The sequence below is a fragment of the Metschnikowia bicuspidata genome (assembly GCF_001664035.1).
Source record: "Metschnikowia bicuspidata var. bicuspidata NRRL YB-4993 chromosome Unknown METBIscaffold_3, whole genome shotgun sequence".
Taxonomy (NCBI): Eukaryota; Fungi; Ascomycota; class Pichiomycetes; order Serinales; family Metschnikowiaceae; genus Metschnikowia; species Metschnikowia bicuspidata.
In genome coordinates, this window is record NW_017387733.1 from 1,250,884 (window position 1) to 1,267,663 (window position 16,780).

General features: G+C 50.7%; 7 protein-coding genes across 7 annotated transcripts; 4 read left to right on the top strand and 3 right to left on the bottom strand.

The window, feature by feature from the left end:
• Positions 1-47: 47 nt before the first annotated feature.
• Positions 48-1,707, bottom strand: METBIDRAFT_179508 (uncharacterized protein). Its single transcript, XM_018854754.1, has one exon. It carries the CDS (start codon positions 1,544-1,546, stop codon positions 104-106), a length of 1,443 nt encoding a protein of 480 aa, XP_018711797.1. The 5' UTR covers positions 1,547-1,707; the 3' UTR covers positions 48-103.
• Positions 1,708-1,868: 161 nt separating this feature from the next.
• UGA3 (Uga3p) lies at positions 1,869-4,118 on the bottom strand (the record flags this gene model as incomplete). The annotated part of the gene is made up of 3 exons (XM_018858858.1): positions 1,869-3,364; positions 3,392-3,737; positions 3,843-4,118. 3 exons carry the CDS (start codon positions 4,116-4,118, stop codon positions 1,869-1,871), a joined length of 2,118 nt encoding a protein of 705 aa, XP_018711798.1.
• A 587-nt stretch (positions 4,119-4,705) lies between these two features.
• Positions 4,706-5,630, top strand: METBIDRAFT_179506 (uncharacterized protein). Its single transcript, XM_018854753.1, has one exon. The coding sequence runs from the start codon at positions 5,024-5,026 to the stop codon at positions 5,504-5,506; it is 483 nt and encodes a 160-aa protein (XP_018711799.1). The 5' UTR covers positions 4,706-5,023; the 3' UTR covers positions 5,507-5,630.
• A 626-nt stretch (positions 5,631-6,256) lies between these two features.
• On the bottom strand, positions 6,257-6,863 carry METBIDRAFT_179547 (uncharacterized protein). The gene has a single exon (XM_018854757.1). It carries the CDS (start codon positions 6,765-6,767, stop codon positions 6,360-6,362), a length of 408 nt encoding a protein of 135 aa, XP_018711800.1. The 5' UTR covers positions 6,768-6,863; the 3' UTR covers positions 6,257-6,359.
• On the top strand, positions 6,751-7,650 carry UBC4 (E2 ubiquitin-conjugating protein; the record flags this gene model as incomplete). The annotated part of the gene is made up of 2 exons (XM_018858859.1): positions 6,751-6,794; positions 7,251-7,650. The coding sequence occupies 2 exons, from the start codon at positions 6,751-6,753 to the stop codon at positions 7,648-7,650; spliced, it is 444 nt and encodes a 147-aa protein (XP_018711801.1).
• An 886-nt stretch (positions 7,651-8,536) lies between these two features.
• SPT7 (SAGA histone acetyltransferase complex subunit) lies at positions 8,537-11,746 on the top strand (the record flags this gene model as incomplete). Its single annotated transcript, XM_018858860.1, has 1 exon — positions 8,537-11,746. One exon carries the CDS (start codon positions 8,537-8,539, stop codon positions 11,744-11,746), a length of 3,210 nt encoding a protein of 1,069 aa, XP_018711802.1.
• A 257-nt stretch (positions 11,747-12,003) lies between these two features.
• Positions 12,004-16,765, top strand: METBIDRAFT_179531 (uncharacterized protein). The gene has a single exon (XM_018854756.1). It carries the CDS (start codon positions 12,260-12,262, stop codon positions 16,712-16,714), a length of 4,455 nt encoding a protein of 1,484 aa, XP_018711803.1. The 5' UTR covers positions 12,004-12,259; the 3' UTR covers positions 16,715-16,765.
• Positions 16,766-16,780: the final 15 nt, after the last annotated feature.

Here is a 16,780-nt window from a genome sequence, read left to right on the forward strand (position 1 = left end):
GTAAAATATCCGCCTTTCTGTTTCATTCACATTTATCCCTGTATAGCATGTTAAATCGATAAAAATTTGTACCGCACAGATGTAGTGATCACCTTGTTCAGCACTAAGCCACCTGATATCCGAACTCACTGAATGTGCCACTGGACTTTGGAATATAACCATGGTCAACCTCGTTTGATCCGGGTGACTGAAGAGTATAACCCGAGTCGAGGGGCAACATGAAAGACTCAAAATCGGGGTCTTGTTCCAAAATGCAAGACATTGGCGTAAGAGGAATGCCACCTGACGTCAGATCTGCCAGACCATGGGAAGGTTTCCTATAAACTGTTCTCCCATCACCTACCACTTGGCCGTTGTTCATGGAGAACCGAACCCGTAAAATCTGCTTCATTCTTTCCGATCGCAAGTCGGTGGAATCTGCCGTATCCGCCAAATATATTTCTTTGCCTGGACTGAGTAACAAATTGTTGTACGTCGAAGTCAGAATTGGGGTCATGATCATTTGTGGTCCACGTTTAGCAGGAGGGTAAGGCCTAATCGGCAACCCAAACAGGAAAGACAGGCAAGCCGATAACAAGACCATAGGGGCTTTGCTTCTTCTGAGTGCTTTCAAAGTATCGCTCGAGGGCGAGGGGATGTTGGGGACATCTATCTCAGCAAAATTGTCATCGCTGCCACCGCGCCCGATAAGACTTTTGATCTTCAATTTCTGGACAAACAGCTTGGCATATGTACCAACTTGGGCCAATCTTCTGAACTTAGAGCGTCCTCTCTTTTTGTCGCCATCAGTTTCCTCTTGATGATCAATTTTGTGAGTTGGCCCCCGAGGCTGACCTTGGTTGGTGCCCTCAACAACAACCTCGCCCAGAGTTTGCGGGGTCTCTGCATTTTGTATCGATCTGGAATTAGTTGGGCTCTTCCCTGCAAAAGTCGATTCAAGTTTGCAGTTGAGAAATTGCCTGAAGCCACATAAATAGCTTGAAGTTGGTTCCACTATCTCATCGTTCAACACCTGTTCAATGGCATTCAGTGGTCTGGAAAACGGCCGCTCCCAGTGAGTCAAATTTGACATCTTTAAGCTGGGAAGCCACACTTCAGTGGTTTTCTGGATCTTTTCTGCCATGACTTTCCTCAAGCTGCAAGTTGACTTTTTTATCAGAGCCCCACCAACTGCTATGGGGATCGCCCGTATCTTGGATCGTGTGCCGTTTGGGTCCTTCCGGAAGGTGCGCTCGCTTAAACTAGACTGTCGAGAAGCTTGCCGACGGCGACGTCGTACACGTTTGGGTGAAGAGAGAAGTACTGGTGCAGAAAATGACAGCAGCTTTGAGCCGGGGGACTTGACTGGCACAAACCCTGTTTTGTATTTAGCGCTGGTGCTGTTTTGGTTGACAACCGAGTATTTGTTGCGCCGATTGACTCTGAGTGTTCTAGGCAGACTGCTGATAGTTTTTTGTTGCCTTTTTAAATCCCCATACTTCTTTTTATTTTCTGAGAGTAAATTTTGAGAAGCGAAGTTAGTAGCAATATCTGGTTTGGTAGCCATTTGACAGGAAGGAAGGTTTGCACCCAAAGATTATTCTCAATTTTAAATAAGCATCTTAGTATGAAAGTCTGCGCAGCTATGGGCCTACCTAAACACAAAAGCAAATTGCGCTTCATTTTTTTTTTTTTGGCTCATGTAATTATCAAGCGGAGAAGTGATGACAGTAGGATTTGCATTGCGAGGCAAAAAAAAAATCTTTGTGATACATCTGTCTCTTCGAAATAGAATAGTATGCGAAAATAACGAAAGATAAAAATTAAAAGGCGCAAATGGAGATGATTTGTTCCAACAAAAACCCAGCTGGGAAATAGGGCTCAACAAATCATGCGAAATTAAGATCCCAGTTCAAGTCGTTTAACATCGTATTCCAATCCACAACACGATCTCCATGCGGGTTTTCCTCCCAGATTTTTTCAACTAGCGACTTAACTCTGACCACATTCCAAGGCCCGTAATCAACAATGAGTTTCTCGAATCGCTTTCTCATTGCGGCTTTTCCGCTTTCGGTCACCGTGAATAGACCAGCTATAAACACGGGGAAAACAATACTTGCCTGCATAGGTGTGTCAATCAATACATCTATGCATTTGATAAGATCGTTCATTAGAATCTGGCACTCTAATGCGGACGGATTCAACCGGAGGATCGCCTGTCGAAGGTATAACTTGCAGCTTAGTTGGAATGTTTCGAAAATAGTGAGTTGTGACTCTAGCTCGGAGTCCGAAAGTGACTGCAAATCGCAAGAATCAGGCTTGACATTGTTCAATGTTATTTCCAATTCATGCGCTTTATTGCTGATGAAATTAAGCAAATCTGCAACTTTTGAGTGATCACTGACTTCAGAAGTTGTCTCTGTGAAAGAATGCAAAGAACCAGTTTCCTCAGGAGAACGCAAAGTGGCTTCGCTTTGCTTAGGAACCTTCCGGGATAGGCTATAATACTGATCCATTATTTGCTTGCTTTCAAAGCACAAGCTACTGATGTCGCCGATGATCTTGTAAAGAGGCTTTGATACACCAAGTAGAGGATTTAGGTTTCCGCTAGAGATTCCGTCTGGGTCGGCAAATATCTTGTAGTAGGTTTCATTGGGGAAGTAGGTTCCTCTCTCGCTGGTCGAGCTTGCGAGAAGATCATGGTACGCAAAGTTGGAAATGAGCCAGTGCTCTTCCTTGTTATTGTTGAAGTTCAAGATCCCACCATTGGATCGTAGCAACTTCCAGCCCCATTGCAAGTAAATGGACCAGAACTTCACATCGCCGCGGCAGATTTCGGCGCCACACAAGATCAAAATGGCTGCTAGCTTGTTAATTATTGTCCTTCTATCCTCTACTCTTTGGGTACCCTCGGTGAATGAGATATCTGCGCAAAGATGTTTTAGCGCCAATTCGGCATACTTGGTGCCCTCTGCCATCCATTGACCGCCAAGATGAAAACCAGCCCACGCCAACAAACCGTAAAGTACACCTTTATCCTTCTGTGCCAAGGGGAGAAACACTCGCTGGTATGAGTTGGACTCGTTTTGACTGCATGGGGCGATCGACACTTTTTGCGAGAGCACTTCCAGATAGTAATTATATAAATGGAGTCCCGACTGGTCAAGCTCGGGTGAGAACGATAATGAGGCGCGCGGGCTGGGAGAAAACGTCGCATTGAAGCTCGAGGCTAAGCTGTCGATGTGAGCGGGGAAATTGTGGCTCATTGTCTGGATTTGCTCGATGAAGCTGGGGATATTAAAGTTCGGCAAGGTTCGCCCAGGAGAGACCTCGGACTCAAATCTTAGAGATGACTCTGCATTTTCCTGGTTGGCATCAGTGAGCTCTTCGACCTGACCCCCGTTTTGCTCACTGGTGTTCCAATTGAACGCGGATAGTTCTTTTAGAAATCCCAAGACTGCCGCAGATGATCTTGGCTCCACGAGGTGTTCAAAAGGCAGAAGAACATCGTTCATAGGATCAGACTCAATGGGGTGCACATCCAAAGCAGATACCGGTCCGCTGCGGGAAGGCGCCATGTTAAAGTTAGTGTTGGGAATAACAGGCAGCTTAGAAAACGGGCTGTGTGGCTGAACTATTGCGGAAATCGAACCACGGGGCTCTGAGCTCACGGAAAAAGACGGATCCATCCCCACAGGAGACCCCCGGAGATCCGAGAGCGGGTGCAGGGCATAGCCAGCATTCTGGGGCTGGCCGATCTGCGGAACATGTAGGCCATCGGGATCAAGAGGCATTTCCGGCGTCATCGATGACAGCGGGGATTCCGCATACAGACAGCCAGGGTCAATCTTTGGAAGACGTACGCGTTTTCTCATTTTGCGGGAACTTTCCTTCTCTCTTACACGGGCCTTTAGGCTCTCGATCTCAGTGCCGTTCATGGTGCGATGGTCGATCCAGACACACTCTTTGTTGAACCGGCGACAGTCCCGACATACCGGTTTAGACTCGTCACATTTCTTTTTGCGGTATTTGCATGTGAGACAGCCTGCTTTCGATTTGTGTGCCGAGCGTCCCGCCGAGCTGGACCTGGACTGGCCGGGGGGCTGTTTGGGTGTGTCTGAAGTAGACAGAACTGCCATTTTGTACATATTTTCAGGGCAGGGGGGTGTTTCAAGGGAAGCAGAATTTGACCGCCGTTGTTTGTATATCCCCAGGATATCGCTTGTTGTAGAATCCGTCACTAATTGCGAGCCGGAGGGACCATTCGTGCTGGGACGGCGTGCATTCGGGACTTTGGCGGCGTCTGTTTTTAGAGTTTGAAATTCTGGACTCCGGCTGGATTTCGCGGTGCCGGAAGAGCCTTTGGAGTCGAAATTCATGAACATGCAGTGTCCCAGCGGGTGCTCCATAACCCATGTTGATGAACATTTGATGGCCCGCGTAGAAGGAAGTAGGTGTGGTATGCAGGACGCGGTAGCTTATCGCCCCGGCGGCAGCGGGTCAAGGGAATTTCGAGGGCTCGAAAAAGAGGCTGTCAATCGTTCCAGCCAGAGTGAGAGCGGCTAAAGTCGAGGAGGCAAAATTGGCGAAACTATGTAGTAAGTTTTGGTAAGACCCGGGTGTCACCCTAGTAGTTCTGATACAACTTCAGTAAAACTGCAGGACAAGTCTAGTACAGTACAGCTCCGGTACAACATAAAAGCTCCAGTACTGCCAGAAGGGTGAGTACCATAAAAAAAGTAGAAGGGCTTAAACATGTGAGGCTCACAAGAAGATTGTTTTCGTGGCTGCTTTTTTTTGTTGGTTATACCATGATTTTAAGCGCTGAGGTGGTCGGGCGAAATTGTGCATGTACAGAAGAAGAGGGCGAGGCAATGGCTAATTTTTGAGAACAAGTGATTTGACGTCTGGATCTGTTTTTTCTTTTCCTTTTTTTTCTATTTTTTTTTTTTTTGGAACCGAAATTGGGCTGCTCACCCGCAACCAATTACTAAATAGTGATTCGAGTTTCTCTAGCTGAAACATATATTATTATACGTGTTGGATGGGCCATAGGACTGTATCAAGATATTCAGGCAAATTCGAACCCATTTCTCTTTTTTCTCTTGGAATTATTTTTCTATCTTTGGACTGTTTTTCTCTTTGTTTGATTTTTGTATGTTTCATTATTTTTGTATGTTTGATTGTTTTTCCATGTTTGAATCATTCTTCTATGTTTGGACCATTTTCTATGTCGAATTATTCGTCTGTGTTTTGTATCATTCCTCTGTGTTTCCGGAGTCTCTCGCCAAAATTTCGGATAAAAACTCTGTGTATCTTCTTGCATGTTGCATGGATACATATACTTGGTCTTCTTGATCCGCTCAATATACTGCTGTTTCTGATGAAGAAACATGTCATCAGCGGCTTCCGCAAGAAAGAGTGCAAAATACTGTTCACAGGTTTTTTTATTGCCCCCAGGTCAGCGGCCTCACCATGGATTGTAAGATCACGTCACGTGTATTCTGCCTCTGAGACCACACCTTAGAAAGCTTCCCTCGTAAAGCACTTAATTTACTTGAAAGAATTATTGCACATATTGAAATGACAAAAATGATTCTGTTTGTTCGAGCTCGTGAATGTGATCAAGCCGGTTACCCTGGAGCATCTCAAAGTCGCCGAATGCCAACTTACTTCTTTATCCTCACATCTGGCACAATTGAGTTTTCTTTAAGCGAAGTATGTATTATAATGCCCGACAATTAACATCACAGAGTAAATAAGTTGACTTCTAGCATGCAGTTTTTTCACCGAGTCCAACAAACACAAGCGCCATCCCACCGTCCATCAGAACACGGGGATAGCTGTCCAATAATGTCACATGACATCTGTGTATTTATTTTTCTTGGGCATCAGCAGATCTCCTGTCCCATCCAAACACTTGCCAGCAAATCTCGAAAACAAGATATCTCTCTGTCCATCCTATGTATCGGTCCTGTATGTAGTCTCCCGATGAAAGTGGACCAGTGCCCCGAATATGGATTAGTTCCACGGTGTCTGCTGAGTTCTCCACTGATTTTTGTAGACTATTGTACCACTGCAATTTGCAATGCCGGAATTAATCATCGGCAGAAGCTGGAGTCAAACGTTCGCCGACTGGAACGGTTTATTAGCCCAGCCTGCAATGGCCGATAGCCGCAGCGAGAGGGTCACGTGCTAGGGCCCGGGCGGAACCATATCTTCAACATGGGCCTATTATTATAAATCGCACCAATCTGGCCGTCCAGATTTTGCGGGGCCCAAGGCCCAGTTTTCTCGGTCACGGCATAGCACAAAATCGTTTATCTCCAGGACACGCCATGTCTCAGGAGCTTCAGCACCAGTGTTTCGCATTTCATGCTTCAGCTATATAGCCGTTCGCTGTGAGCGAGCCCTGGAACCATAATAATATTCGCAGTTGGCAATGAGTACCGAGACGGCGCAAAGCCACCTACAGCATCCGGCCGATCCTGTCTCCATCTGCGACTTCTGCCGTCGCCAGCAGTAGCAGGATAAAACAAGCAGATGCAAATTCCACCAGGCTCTCTGTGGTGTTCACTCGTGTGACTCCGCCCTTGCACGTGACCTGGCCCTCTGGTCTCTTGCTGTCGTGCGGTGGAACCCGCTGGAATGGGCGCGCTGTGTGCAGTCGCCACCCACGGTGCCACTGCGCACCCGCAAGCGGAAATTTCCTTCCTCGTCCAAGCCCTCGCTTTTTCTTTCTCCCAATCCAGCTCCATATAATCATCTGACATGTCTTTAAAACGCATCAACAAAGAATTGCTCGACTTGGGAAGGTATGTTTGATTTGCTTTTCCGCCCGCCCGGGGCGAGCCATGGCCGGTGTTGTGCGCTTACTCTGAACCCACTTTTTGCCTCCTTTGCCCGAACTTTCTGCCATACTTGTGCCAGTGAAGGTCATGAAAAACGTGATTTTTTTTTTGCAGCCCATCAAAGTCAGAAATGGATTTCTCCACGGCCACTGAAGTACCAGATCAGGTCCTCGTAGAATTCGAACGGAACAAGAGACAAAAGGGTAACAAATATGGGCCGATCTCCGGGGCTATTTTTCTTTTCCTCTCCGGCGGCCTTTGTGACAGCTGGCTTCCAGAAAATCTAGAACCCCTTTTGTGTCGGCGGCCGCTGAAATCCACAAAGCCTGTGTTTGCCGCCGACGGCCTGCAAGCCCCTCTGCTCCGATACCGCCACCGTGCAGGTCCTGGCCCCTCAAAAGAAATACTAACCTGCTCCAGAGATCCGCCATCGTCCTGCTCCGCCGGCCCCGTGGGCGACGACTTGTACCACTGGCAGGCATCCATCATGGGCCCCCCAGACTCGCCATATGCCGGAGGTGTGTTTTTCCTCTCGATCCACTTCCCCACCGACTACCCATTCAAACCACCCAAGGTAAACTTCACGACGAAGATCTACCACCCCAACATCAACGGTTCCGGCTCGATCTGTCTAGATATCTTGAAAGACCAGTGGTCGCCTGCGCTCACTATCTCCAAGGTGCTCTTGTCGATCTGCTCGTTGTTGACCGACGCCAACCCCGACGATCCGTTGGTGCCTGAGATTGCACACGTATACAAAGTGGACAGACAGAAGTACGAGACCACGGCCCGCGAATGGACGAAGAAGTACGCCGTCTAGGCGGCCTGGCCTCGGCCCGGAGAGGGATGAAGTAGCATGCTGTCACAGGCGCCCGGCCCCCGCCTGGCCGCGGCTGCCTGTCTGTTGCGTGGACATCCCGTGCCTATTCATAGATTAATGTACAGTTGCATCATATATACACGTGCCGATGATTTCTCTGGGCTGTCCGCGGGCCCGACATGCCAGATTTCCTCGTAGTTTCCTCTGATGCCCCACTCCGCATAAACCGGCTCACATCGAATTTTTGCAGCCATCTCCTGCCTCGCAAATTGCGAGCAAACAGGGAAACATACTGCTTTGTTCGCTCTGGGAACGGAAACTCTCCTTCGTCTGCCAGACATGCTTGGCCGCGCCACGGCGGGTCACGTGATCGGCACAATGTCAGACCATGCGCCCTTCAATGGCACATACAATATATATACTGCAAACCCAACGTTTTCACAGCTACTTAGCCGCAGAACTAAACGCCATTGGTCTGTCCCCACTACGTATTCTCTGGTACCAAGCCGCCCGTGCGCTCTGTCAATTGCGTGTCCTGCATACATCGCGCTACTGTCAACAAGACTACAAAGTTGGTCCAAAGAGCTCAAGACCAGTCCGCCCAGCCAAACCCACCTTGACTTCTGGCGACCCAGCGCTGCGCGTATAATTATTTGCCAAGCCAGTTTATTTTTTCAGCGGGTGAGACTACATTGTGCAAGGCCAGTGCGCAGTATCAGAGTTCTCTCGAAACAGCCAGGCATCATCTTGGCTAAGAAACAGGTGATCGTATAGATTGGCATAATTCTGTGGGTGGAAGCAGAATTGCAAGCTTGCACGGAAATCTTAGTTCGGCGTTTATCTGACGCCCATTTTCCGGCTGGAATTTCCACGTGTGTTGCTGGCTATGGATAAACTATCGACTTTCCAGGCCAATGACCTGCGTCGGTTGTTTGAACTTGCGAAGAAACTACACCAGAAAGAGTTCTTCAAGGAAGTTCTCAACAACTTTCAGTACCAGATCGTGAAGCATGTTTTTGACATTGGAAGCTTCGAGTTATGGAGAGAGCTTCTTGAAGGCAACTGCTCTCTCAAGATAGATTGGCCGAATGAGGACAAGCTGAATCAAGAAGAGGAACAGGAGGCTTTGGAGGAAGGCGTCAAGCCGATCCGAGCACTTGCTCTCAATTTGCGTTTTTTGCTTTGGGAGAAGGCCATCGATTTTTTCTACGCCCAATCCGCACACAACGTCACCAATAGCAGAATGTACAATATCGAACATTCTTCCGAGGACTACCAGCTAATAGAGCTGCTTGAGGATATACCTCAAATTTGCGAGGAGGTGGGTTCTAATTCTTCTTCGCATGAGCACCCCAAGAAAGTGGTGAGGGCCGAGGAAGATGACTACGATGACGAAGAAGAAGACGACGATGAGGAAGAGTCATCCAAAGCGGCGCTCGAAACTTCAAAACAAGATCCCGTCTCTGAAGCCAATGAGAACTTTGAGCGCTCTGAAGAGGACCACATTGTTCTTCACATACCGAGCCATTTATTCCAGGCTAAGGCCAGCGAGGGTTCACAGGCTGAATCCTACCAGACTCAAATATCCTCTGACGATATGGAGCCTGCCGCAGCATCGCTTGAAGATAGAGACTTGCAAATCATAAACTTCAACAAAATCTATCACAACTTCGAGTACGATCGAGAAACACTCATCAAGCGCCGGAAACTCGAAAAGTCAGACATGCAAATCGAGAACCTGAAAAGCACAGAGGGCGGCAGTTCAGAAATCCAAATAAACTTTGGTGCGGCGTCCCATTCTCTCAAGCATTTGCTCAATACCATCAGAGATAAGAGGGACAACATCAGCTTGACCGACCTCGAGTTGCGAAGCTTGTTTTTGGACATCCGGAAAAACAGAGGCAAATGGGCCAATGACGACCGAGTGGGGCAAGAGGAATTGTATGAGGCCTGTGAAAAGGTCCTTTTAGATTTGCGTGGGTACACAGAGCATTCGACGCCATTCTTGAACAAGGTTTCCAAACGAGAGGCTCCTAACTACGGGCTCATTATCAAGAAGCCCATGGACTTGAACACTGTCCTAAAGAAGCTCAAGTCTTTAGCTTACCAGTCCAAATCTGAGTTTGTCGACGACTTGATGCTTATTTGGAACAACTGTTTGATGTACAATGCAGACCCGAAACATTTCTTACGAGCCCATGCCTCGGCCATGCAAAAGCGCACCCTAAAACTTGCGCCGTCTATTCCGGATATTGTGATAAGAAACCGGTCAGACATCGAGAAGGATGATGACGGAGACACCGAGAATATGGTGTCTTCCACCGTCAAAGGAGGAAAGTCTTCTAAGAAGGGACAGATGAGGAGAAGAGAGGAAGTCGTCAAGTCTGAGGATACGGAAGCCGCATTAACCGACCAGCTGGGATCAGGGGCCAACACTTATAACGGCACCCCAGCCACACCGGCTCCAGTTGATACAATAATCTCAGAAAATGGGAGTCTAGCACCGACTAATGAAGAAAACGGCGATGAAGAAGACGAAGACGCCGATGAAGGCGATGCTGACGAAAGGGAGGAAGACAACGATGATATACAGGATGCAGAGCTTCAAGCGTGGAAAGTATTCACAGCAAAATCGAGAGCTAACTATTGTTCGAGCAGGGCAGCACTTTTTGATGAAGACTTCAAGCTCAAGATGGATGCTGAGGCGATCGTTCGCGAGTCCAAGAAGATGAGCGACTTCAACCACTTTTTGGACAATAAGGAAGTTGTCTCCAAGGGAAACAAATTGCTTGACAACGACGAGCCATATTTGTTGGAGTACGACATTGCAGGCGGAGTGCCTGAAATCCCATATCCAGGCATCGACGACCACACACAAGAGAACTATGAAAACCGTATGGCGGAAACGTTCGTGGAGAACCCAGAGGCACAAGATATCAACAAGGCATCTGGCTTGATCGTTTCTCAAAATGAAGGGCTCAACAAGGCGTACACTCAGAACATCACCGAGGTCCAGGAAATACGGAGGATTTGCTTCAAGATATCGTTGATCAGACAAATGCAGACTCAACAGTTCATGCACAGAACCCAGATGAGACAACCGGAGATCGAACACATAAGAGAAGTTGACATTGATCCGGTATCCAAACTACCTAACCATGACATTTACAGCCCTCAGGTACAGTATGCTGCTTTGAGAAAGAGCATTGCTAAGATTGCGATGCATACGGGGTTTGAGACTACCGAACAGTTTGCGATCAATACTCTCACGCAGGTTGCGGAAAGGTATATGCTGAACTTGGCCAAATCCATGAAGTTGCATTGTGAAAGCACATCACGAAATACAGTCAGCGCATCCGAAACCCTTTTGCTAACGTTGCTCGAAAACGGAGTGGAGAAGCCTGATGATTTATTCACGTTTGTGCAAGAGAAAGTCAAAAAGACGGAGGCCAAACTCAAGGACCTTCGGAGCAAGCTCTCTGGGTTCTTGAAAGAGTTGCTCCGGCCGTCTTTGGAAAAGTTCAACGAGAAGAATTTTGACGACAATAGTGAGCAGTTCACGACCGGAGACTTCACCAGTGAGTTGGGCGACGACTTCTTTGGCTTCAAGGAATTGGGCCTTGACAAGGAGTTCAACATGTTGTCTTCATCTGTGCCAGTGTATCTTCTCCACGCAAGGCTCCACAACTCCTTCAACAATGCAGGGCCCATAAACAAAACAACCAAGTACGAGGACTTGCGTGAATGGAAACAGATCAAACTTCGCACGGAAGACGTGGGTAAGCAGATCGGCATTTTGCAGATGTTCTATCAGGGATTGGCACAGCGAACGGAGGCAAACTACGTGAAACAGCAGAAGCGGAAAGGCGAGGTCAGCGAACAATCTCCAGCGTCCGAGCTATATTTGATAGAGGACGAGGAGTTGCCCCAGAAGCAAAGAAACATCCGGCCGCGTCTTCCGCCCAATGGCAAGATCCTGTCGGTCAAGAAGAAGCCGCTCACCAGTGTATATGTTTTGCCAGAGGAGGAAGAGCAAGACGACAATTCTTTGCTCGATTTTCCGGAGAGCTTAGACGAGGTGAAGATGGAGGCTTGAGGCGAGTGAACGCGGGAGTTTTGTTGGCGTGCAGAAGCTGGGCGGGGTGGGTCGCCCCGGGCCTGGGAGGACCAGGGTCTTGTGCATTCACATGCGCAGCGTCTAACAGACGACCCGAGCCGGAAGGCGCCTGTTTGCAACTGTGCTGTTTCGTCCTCGTGTTCTACGTATTGAAGAGGGCGTTTCCCGCATTGCTCGCCTGTTGTTGGACCAGCCATACAGCACCACATGGGCTATAGGAATCCAGGAGCAGACATAGGCTCTGTCGGCGACATACATAGGCAAGCACTGTATTTGCGGTTTGCGCCGCCGGTTCTGGCCGGCCCCGGTTCTTTTCGTGTTCCGCCAACGACAAGCTAATAAGACAGCGGTTTGCCTGCATGTACGCCGTGATCGCCAGATGAGGTTTATTACCGGAAGTCCGATAACAGGAAACACCCTGCTCCGGCATCCCCCACGTGCACCCCAACACCCCCCGTCTCCTTCTGAGGACCCCGCCGATGTTCCCTTGAAATGGCAAAATCTCCCATTGCGCAATCCACGCAAGACGGCGCCTCGCACCGCGGGCCCATGGATGGCCCGAAAGCTCAGAACAGGCCCTGGGCGGCGTTGCACCGGGCGGGCAAACACGTGGCCGGACAGCGGGATGTGTTTGGCCGCACGCTTCTACATATATGCGTGCTTGCCGACGACCCCGCGAGCTTCCGCCGGGTGCTCCGGGCCGGGGACAGCAGAAGCAGCTTGGGGGCCACCGACCTCGAAAACGGCTGGAACGTCCTCCACTACATCTGCCACCACAAGCGGCTCCGGTGCTTCAGTGTGTTGATGGCGTTTTTGGACCCCGGCGGCGCGCCGCAGCCTGTTTTGAAGGACCTTCTCGGCAGAAAAGACCGCAGCGGCGCCACGCCGCTTGCGCTTCTCCAGAACGACACCAAGGACTTGTTCTGGGTGCCGCAGTACATCAACGAAAACGGGCGGTTCCACTTGGCACGCCGCTTTGCCGCGCGCAGGCTGGACGGCCGCCCTGGCGGGAATGGCCGCGCTGCTCCGGAGACTCCCGTGGACAACGGCACTGCCCACGGAGGCAACGCCCACAACACCCGCGCCTCCCTAAGAGACGTTGGCCACGACTGGTGGTGTGACACGCGAGGCGGGTCCGGCATCTACGTGCTTGGCGCCAACGCCCATGGCAACCTCGGCGTGGGCGACTCGCACGACCGCAGTGTGCCCGTGCCGATCGACCGGCCCGAGGCTGGCGCCGGCGGGCGGGCGCTCCTCCAAAGACCCCGGGTCCAGCTCGTCGAGATGTCCACGCACCACGCGGTGCTCGGCACCACCGACGGCACGCTCTACTCGTGTGGCGTCGGGTCACGTGGCCGGTTGGGGCAGGGCAAGGCCTCGAGTGCCAGCCGCTTCAGGCAGGTGGTGCTCCCCGCAGGCGCGCTGGCGGTGACGGCGTGCGCCGTGTCCTCCGGCCACACGGTGGTGTTGACTGCGTCCGGGGCCCTCTATGCATGGGGCCAGAACACGCTCAACCAGTTGGGCTTCACGTCGGCCGCGCCGCACAACGCGTTCAAGACCATCGCGGACGTGTACGAGAACTCGCCCGTGGAGATTGCCGGGGGGGACCTCCGCAGGAAGACGGCGCACATCCGCGGCGTTGCCGTGTCCAAGATCCACTCCGTGGCCCACTCGGCTCACTCGCTATACTTCTGGGGGCTCGACGTCGGCCAGATCGCCGTGGCCGCCGCGGGCGAGGCCTCGGACCACCGCGTCCATGGCAAGTCCTACAGCGGCGTGGTGGTGCCGCAGCCAAAGGAGGTGCCGATGCGGGACGAGATCAAGCTTGTGGCCACCTGCGAGACGTGCACGTGCGTGGTGACCGTGTCCAACGAACTCTTCGTCTACTACATGGGGCAGCGGGCCAAGCTCCCGAGGCTCCCGCCGCGGGCAAGTGCCGAGGCCCATTTCGACTTCTTCAAGCCCACGTGTCTCACGCGCGCGCCCTCCGTCAAGAAGGTGGCGATGAAGACCCCGGCGGCGGTGCACGTGTTGCTCGACAGCGGCGATGTCATTGCGTTTGGCTTGCCAGCGCGCGACATCAAAGCTCTCCGCTCGACGCGCTACTCGTACGCGTGGCTGGCCTCCGAGCCCAGCATGCGTGCCGTGGACATTGGCAATTCTGCAGACGGGTCCTTGCTTGTATGCACCAGGAACGGCTCGGTGTATCTCCGCTCAAACCTGCCGCCTGTGCCACAGAGAAGACCCTCGTCCACCGGCATGGCGGGTCTCGTGCCTTCCGCCCACAAGAAATTCAGGAAGGTGGAGGGCCTCAACCGCGTGCTCCGCGCCACATGCAACGACACCTTCACGTCTTTCGCCTTCATCAGAGACGACGCCGACAGCCTCCCCCTCAAGCTCCAGAAAAACGACTTTCTCGAGGACATGGAGTATTTGAGCCCTTTCGCCGAGCCTGACTTGTACCGCAAGCAAGACCAGTTGCTCGACACGGACCACGACACCAACTGCTACGTGTCGGACTTTTTGTATCCGCCAGCGCCTGAGCAAAGTGCTGTGGAGGACGACAGGCTCCTCCTCTTGAGCAGAATGAAGGCCGGCTTGGCGACGTTCAATGAGAAGAACGAGCAGCTGGAATCAAACGATCTTCTCAGGAAGCGAACACTACAGAAGTACTCCCGTGACAAAAACAAGGAGCCGTGTTCGGATTCGGTGTTCCAAAGAATCCCGGCCCGCTCCATCGACTCGCACATCCAGGCCTTGAAGGCATGTATTGCTGGGGCCCCAACCTGTGCCCCGTATGAGTGGCTGGGGGCAAAGTTCTGTGACGGCAAAATCGAGTTGGCGCAGTTCCCCAACTTCGCTATCGGGTTCCACACTGACATTTTCAGAAAGAGGTCGAGGCTCTGTGAGCAGATTTTCCTGCCCCAAGAGGAGGGCGAATACTTCGTCCATCAAAAAATCAAAGGCACCTATGATGCGACCAAGCGCGTGATCCGATTTCTGTCCGAGGTCGAGCCTTTGGCGGTATTGATTTTCGTGTATTTCGTGTACACGAACACGCTTCTCGAGGTCTGGCTGGAGTTTGAGAAAGATGACGTGAACATAGGAGCTTCCCGCAGGGTCAAAAGCGACGTTTTGCTGCTCATGACGTTGTTCAACATGGACGTGACTGTAGGCAAAACCGAGCTATATCTTGCACAGCTTCAGGACTCGAACAAGGAATTGAATGCAGATGTGACTATCATGCTATCCAGAGGTGAATCAGTGACATGCTCCTCTCTGATTATCTCTCGAAGTGCGTTTTTCGAAACGATTCTTTCAGGGCGATGGGAATCTGGCAATGTCAATGACGATTTTGGGGAAGACAGCACCGTTATGAAATACATCGGCTTGGAAGAGATCAGCCTCGTCCACATGAAGGTGATTCTTGCGCATCTCCAAGGCTGTCACGACTTGCACGTATTTGATTATGCTCTTGACACTGAGGCCGATTCCTGGGATTCCGACGACTTTGTCAACTTCTTGTTAGAGACGATCGAAATTGCAGATGAGCTCTTACTTGTTCAACTCAAGCATCTATGCGAGTTGGCAATCAAAGAGTTCATAAGCATTGATAATGTACTTGTTCTCGTGGGCCACGCAGATTGGATGGGCGCAAAAAAGCTTTTTATGGCCTGCTGCTGGTATATGTACAATAACCTCGAGGTCGTCCTTTTCGACAACAGTCTCCTAGACTTGAGTGATAGCATTGTGGAGAAAATCGAGGCCCAGATGCAGCTTCTTGACAAGTGCAAGCACCCGGAGTTTGTTGTGGGTGATCATGGCGAAGTCAATTGGAGCGTGTTCTGTCGCAAGTCTGGGCCCGCTAGCAAGATAACCGTGGAGAATTTCACCGCAGATCTTGCTCAGTTCAATGAGATTTTCATGAGTGATGCAAAGGGTTTCTCCAGCTTCGAGCCTTTGGTCGATGTAAAGACAGATGGGGCAGTCACGGCAGAAGCAAGACGCAAGCTGCTGAACAGAAGAATGTCAAATAGAGAAAGCGGAGATGTGCTCTCGGAAGTGCGCAGACTCAGTATTTCGTCCACTGCTGCCTTGCCCAATAAGCTTGGGGCTTCGGGCACAAAACAAAGTGATCAATTTGCTACGAGAGAAGAGGAGTGTGCAGTGGTCGATGACGAGGAGTTTGAGATCGTCAGGAATCGCAGAAGAAAGTCGAAAAGTCGCCTTTCCAACCACAAGGGTGGGGAAACGGCGTCGCTGGATACTTTGCTGCAGAGTGAAGGCTCCAGCGCCGCTGATTCTGATGTGCCAGCAAATCTGGCTCGAGATGGACCAGCCCCTAGAACAGGAAGTGGGGCTATTCGGAAACACTCAGCTCCATTTACAACAGGTCCTGTCCTCGGGCCTGCTCTAGGCGAGACCTGGAATGCCGAAAAGAAACAGACCAGAATTAAGTTTGCGCCGGCTATGAAGCTCTCGCAGAAAGAAAGACGCAGATTAAGGCACGGGAATGACACTACGACTTCATCTGCTAATAACATAAGTGGCGGTAGCAACAGTCAACAGGAATTCCGTAATCCGTGGAATATTACCAAGTCAGAGGAGATTGGGGCCGCTTCTGCGGTAGAAAGCGACGGAAAGCTAAAGGCTTTGCCTATTTTGGGCCAAAAAGAAGCACCTGCGCCGAAACTTTCGGCCATTATGTTGGAGGAGGCCACCCGGTCAGCCGAGGAAAAAGAGCCTGTGATTACTCAGACATTGCAAGAAATTCAGCAAGAACAAGAGTTTGCCAAGTGGTGGGAAGAGGAATGCAGGAGAGTGCAACAGTTAGAGCAGGCCCAGACCGATTCCCTGTCTGGAAACAATGGACAATCGCATCTGCTGAGGACAGAGTCGAGAAGAGGGGGGAGGCCACGGCGAGGCAAAGGCAGGCGTGGGGGCTGAACCTCGGACTACGAACGCGGCTCAAAGAGCCAATAGGTTATAAAGTTGGAAAGCCATAAACATAAA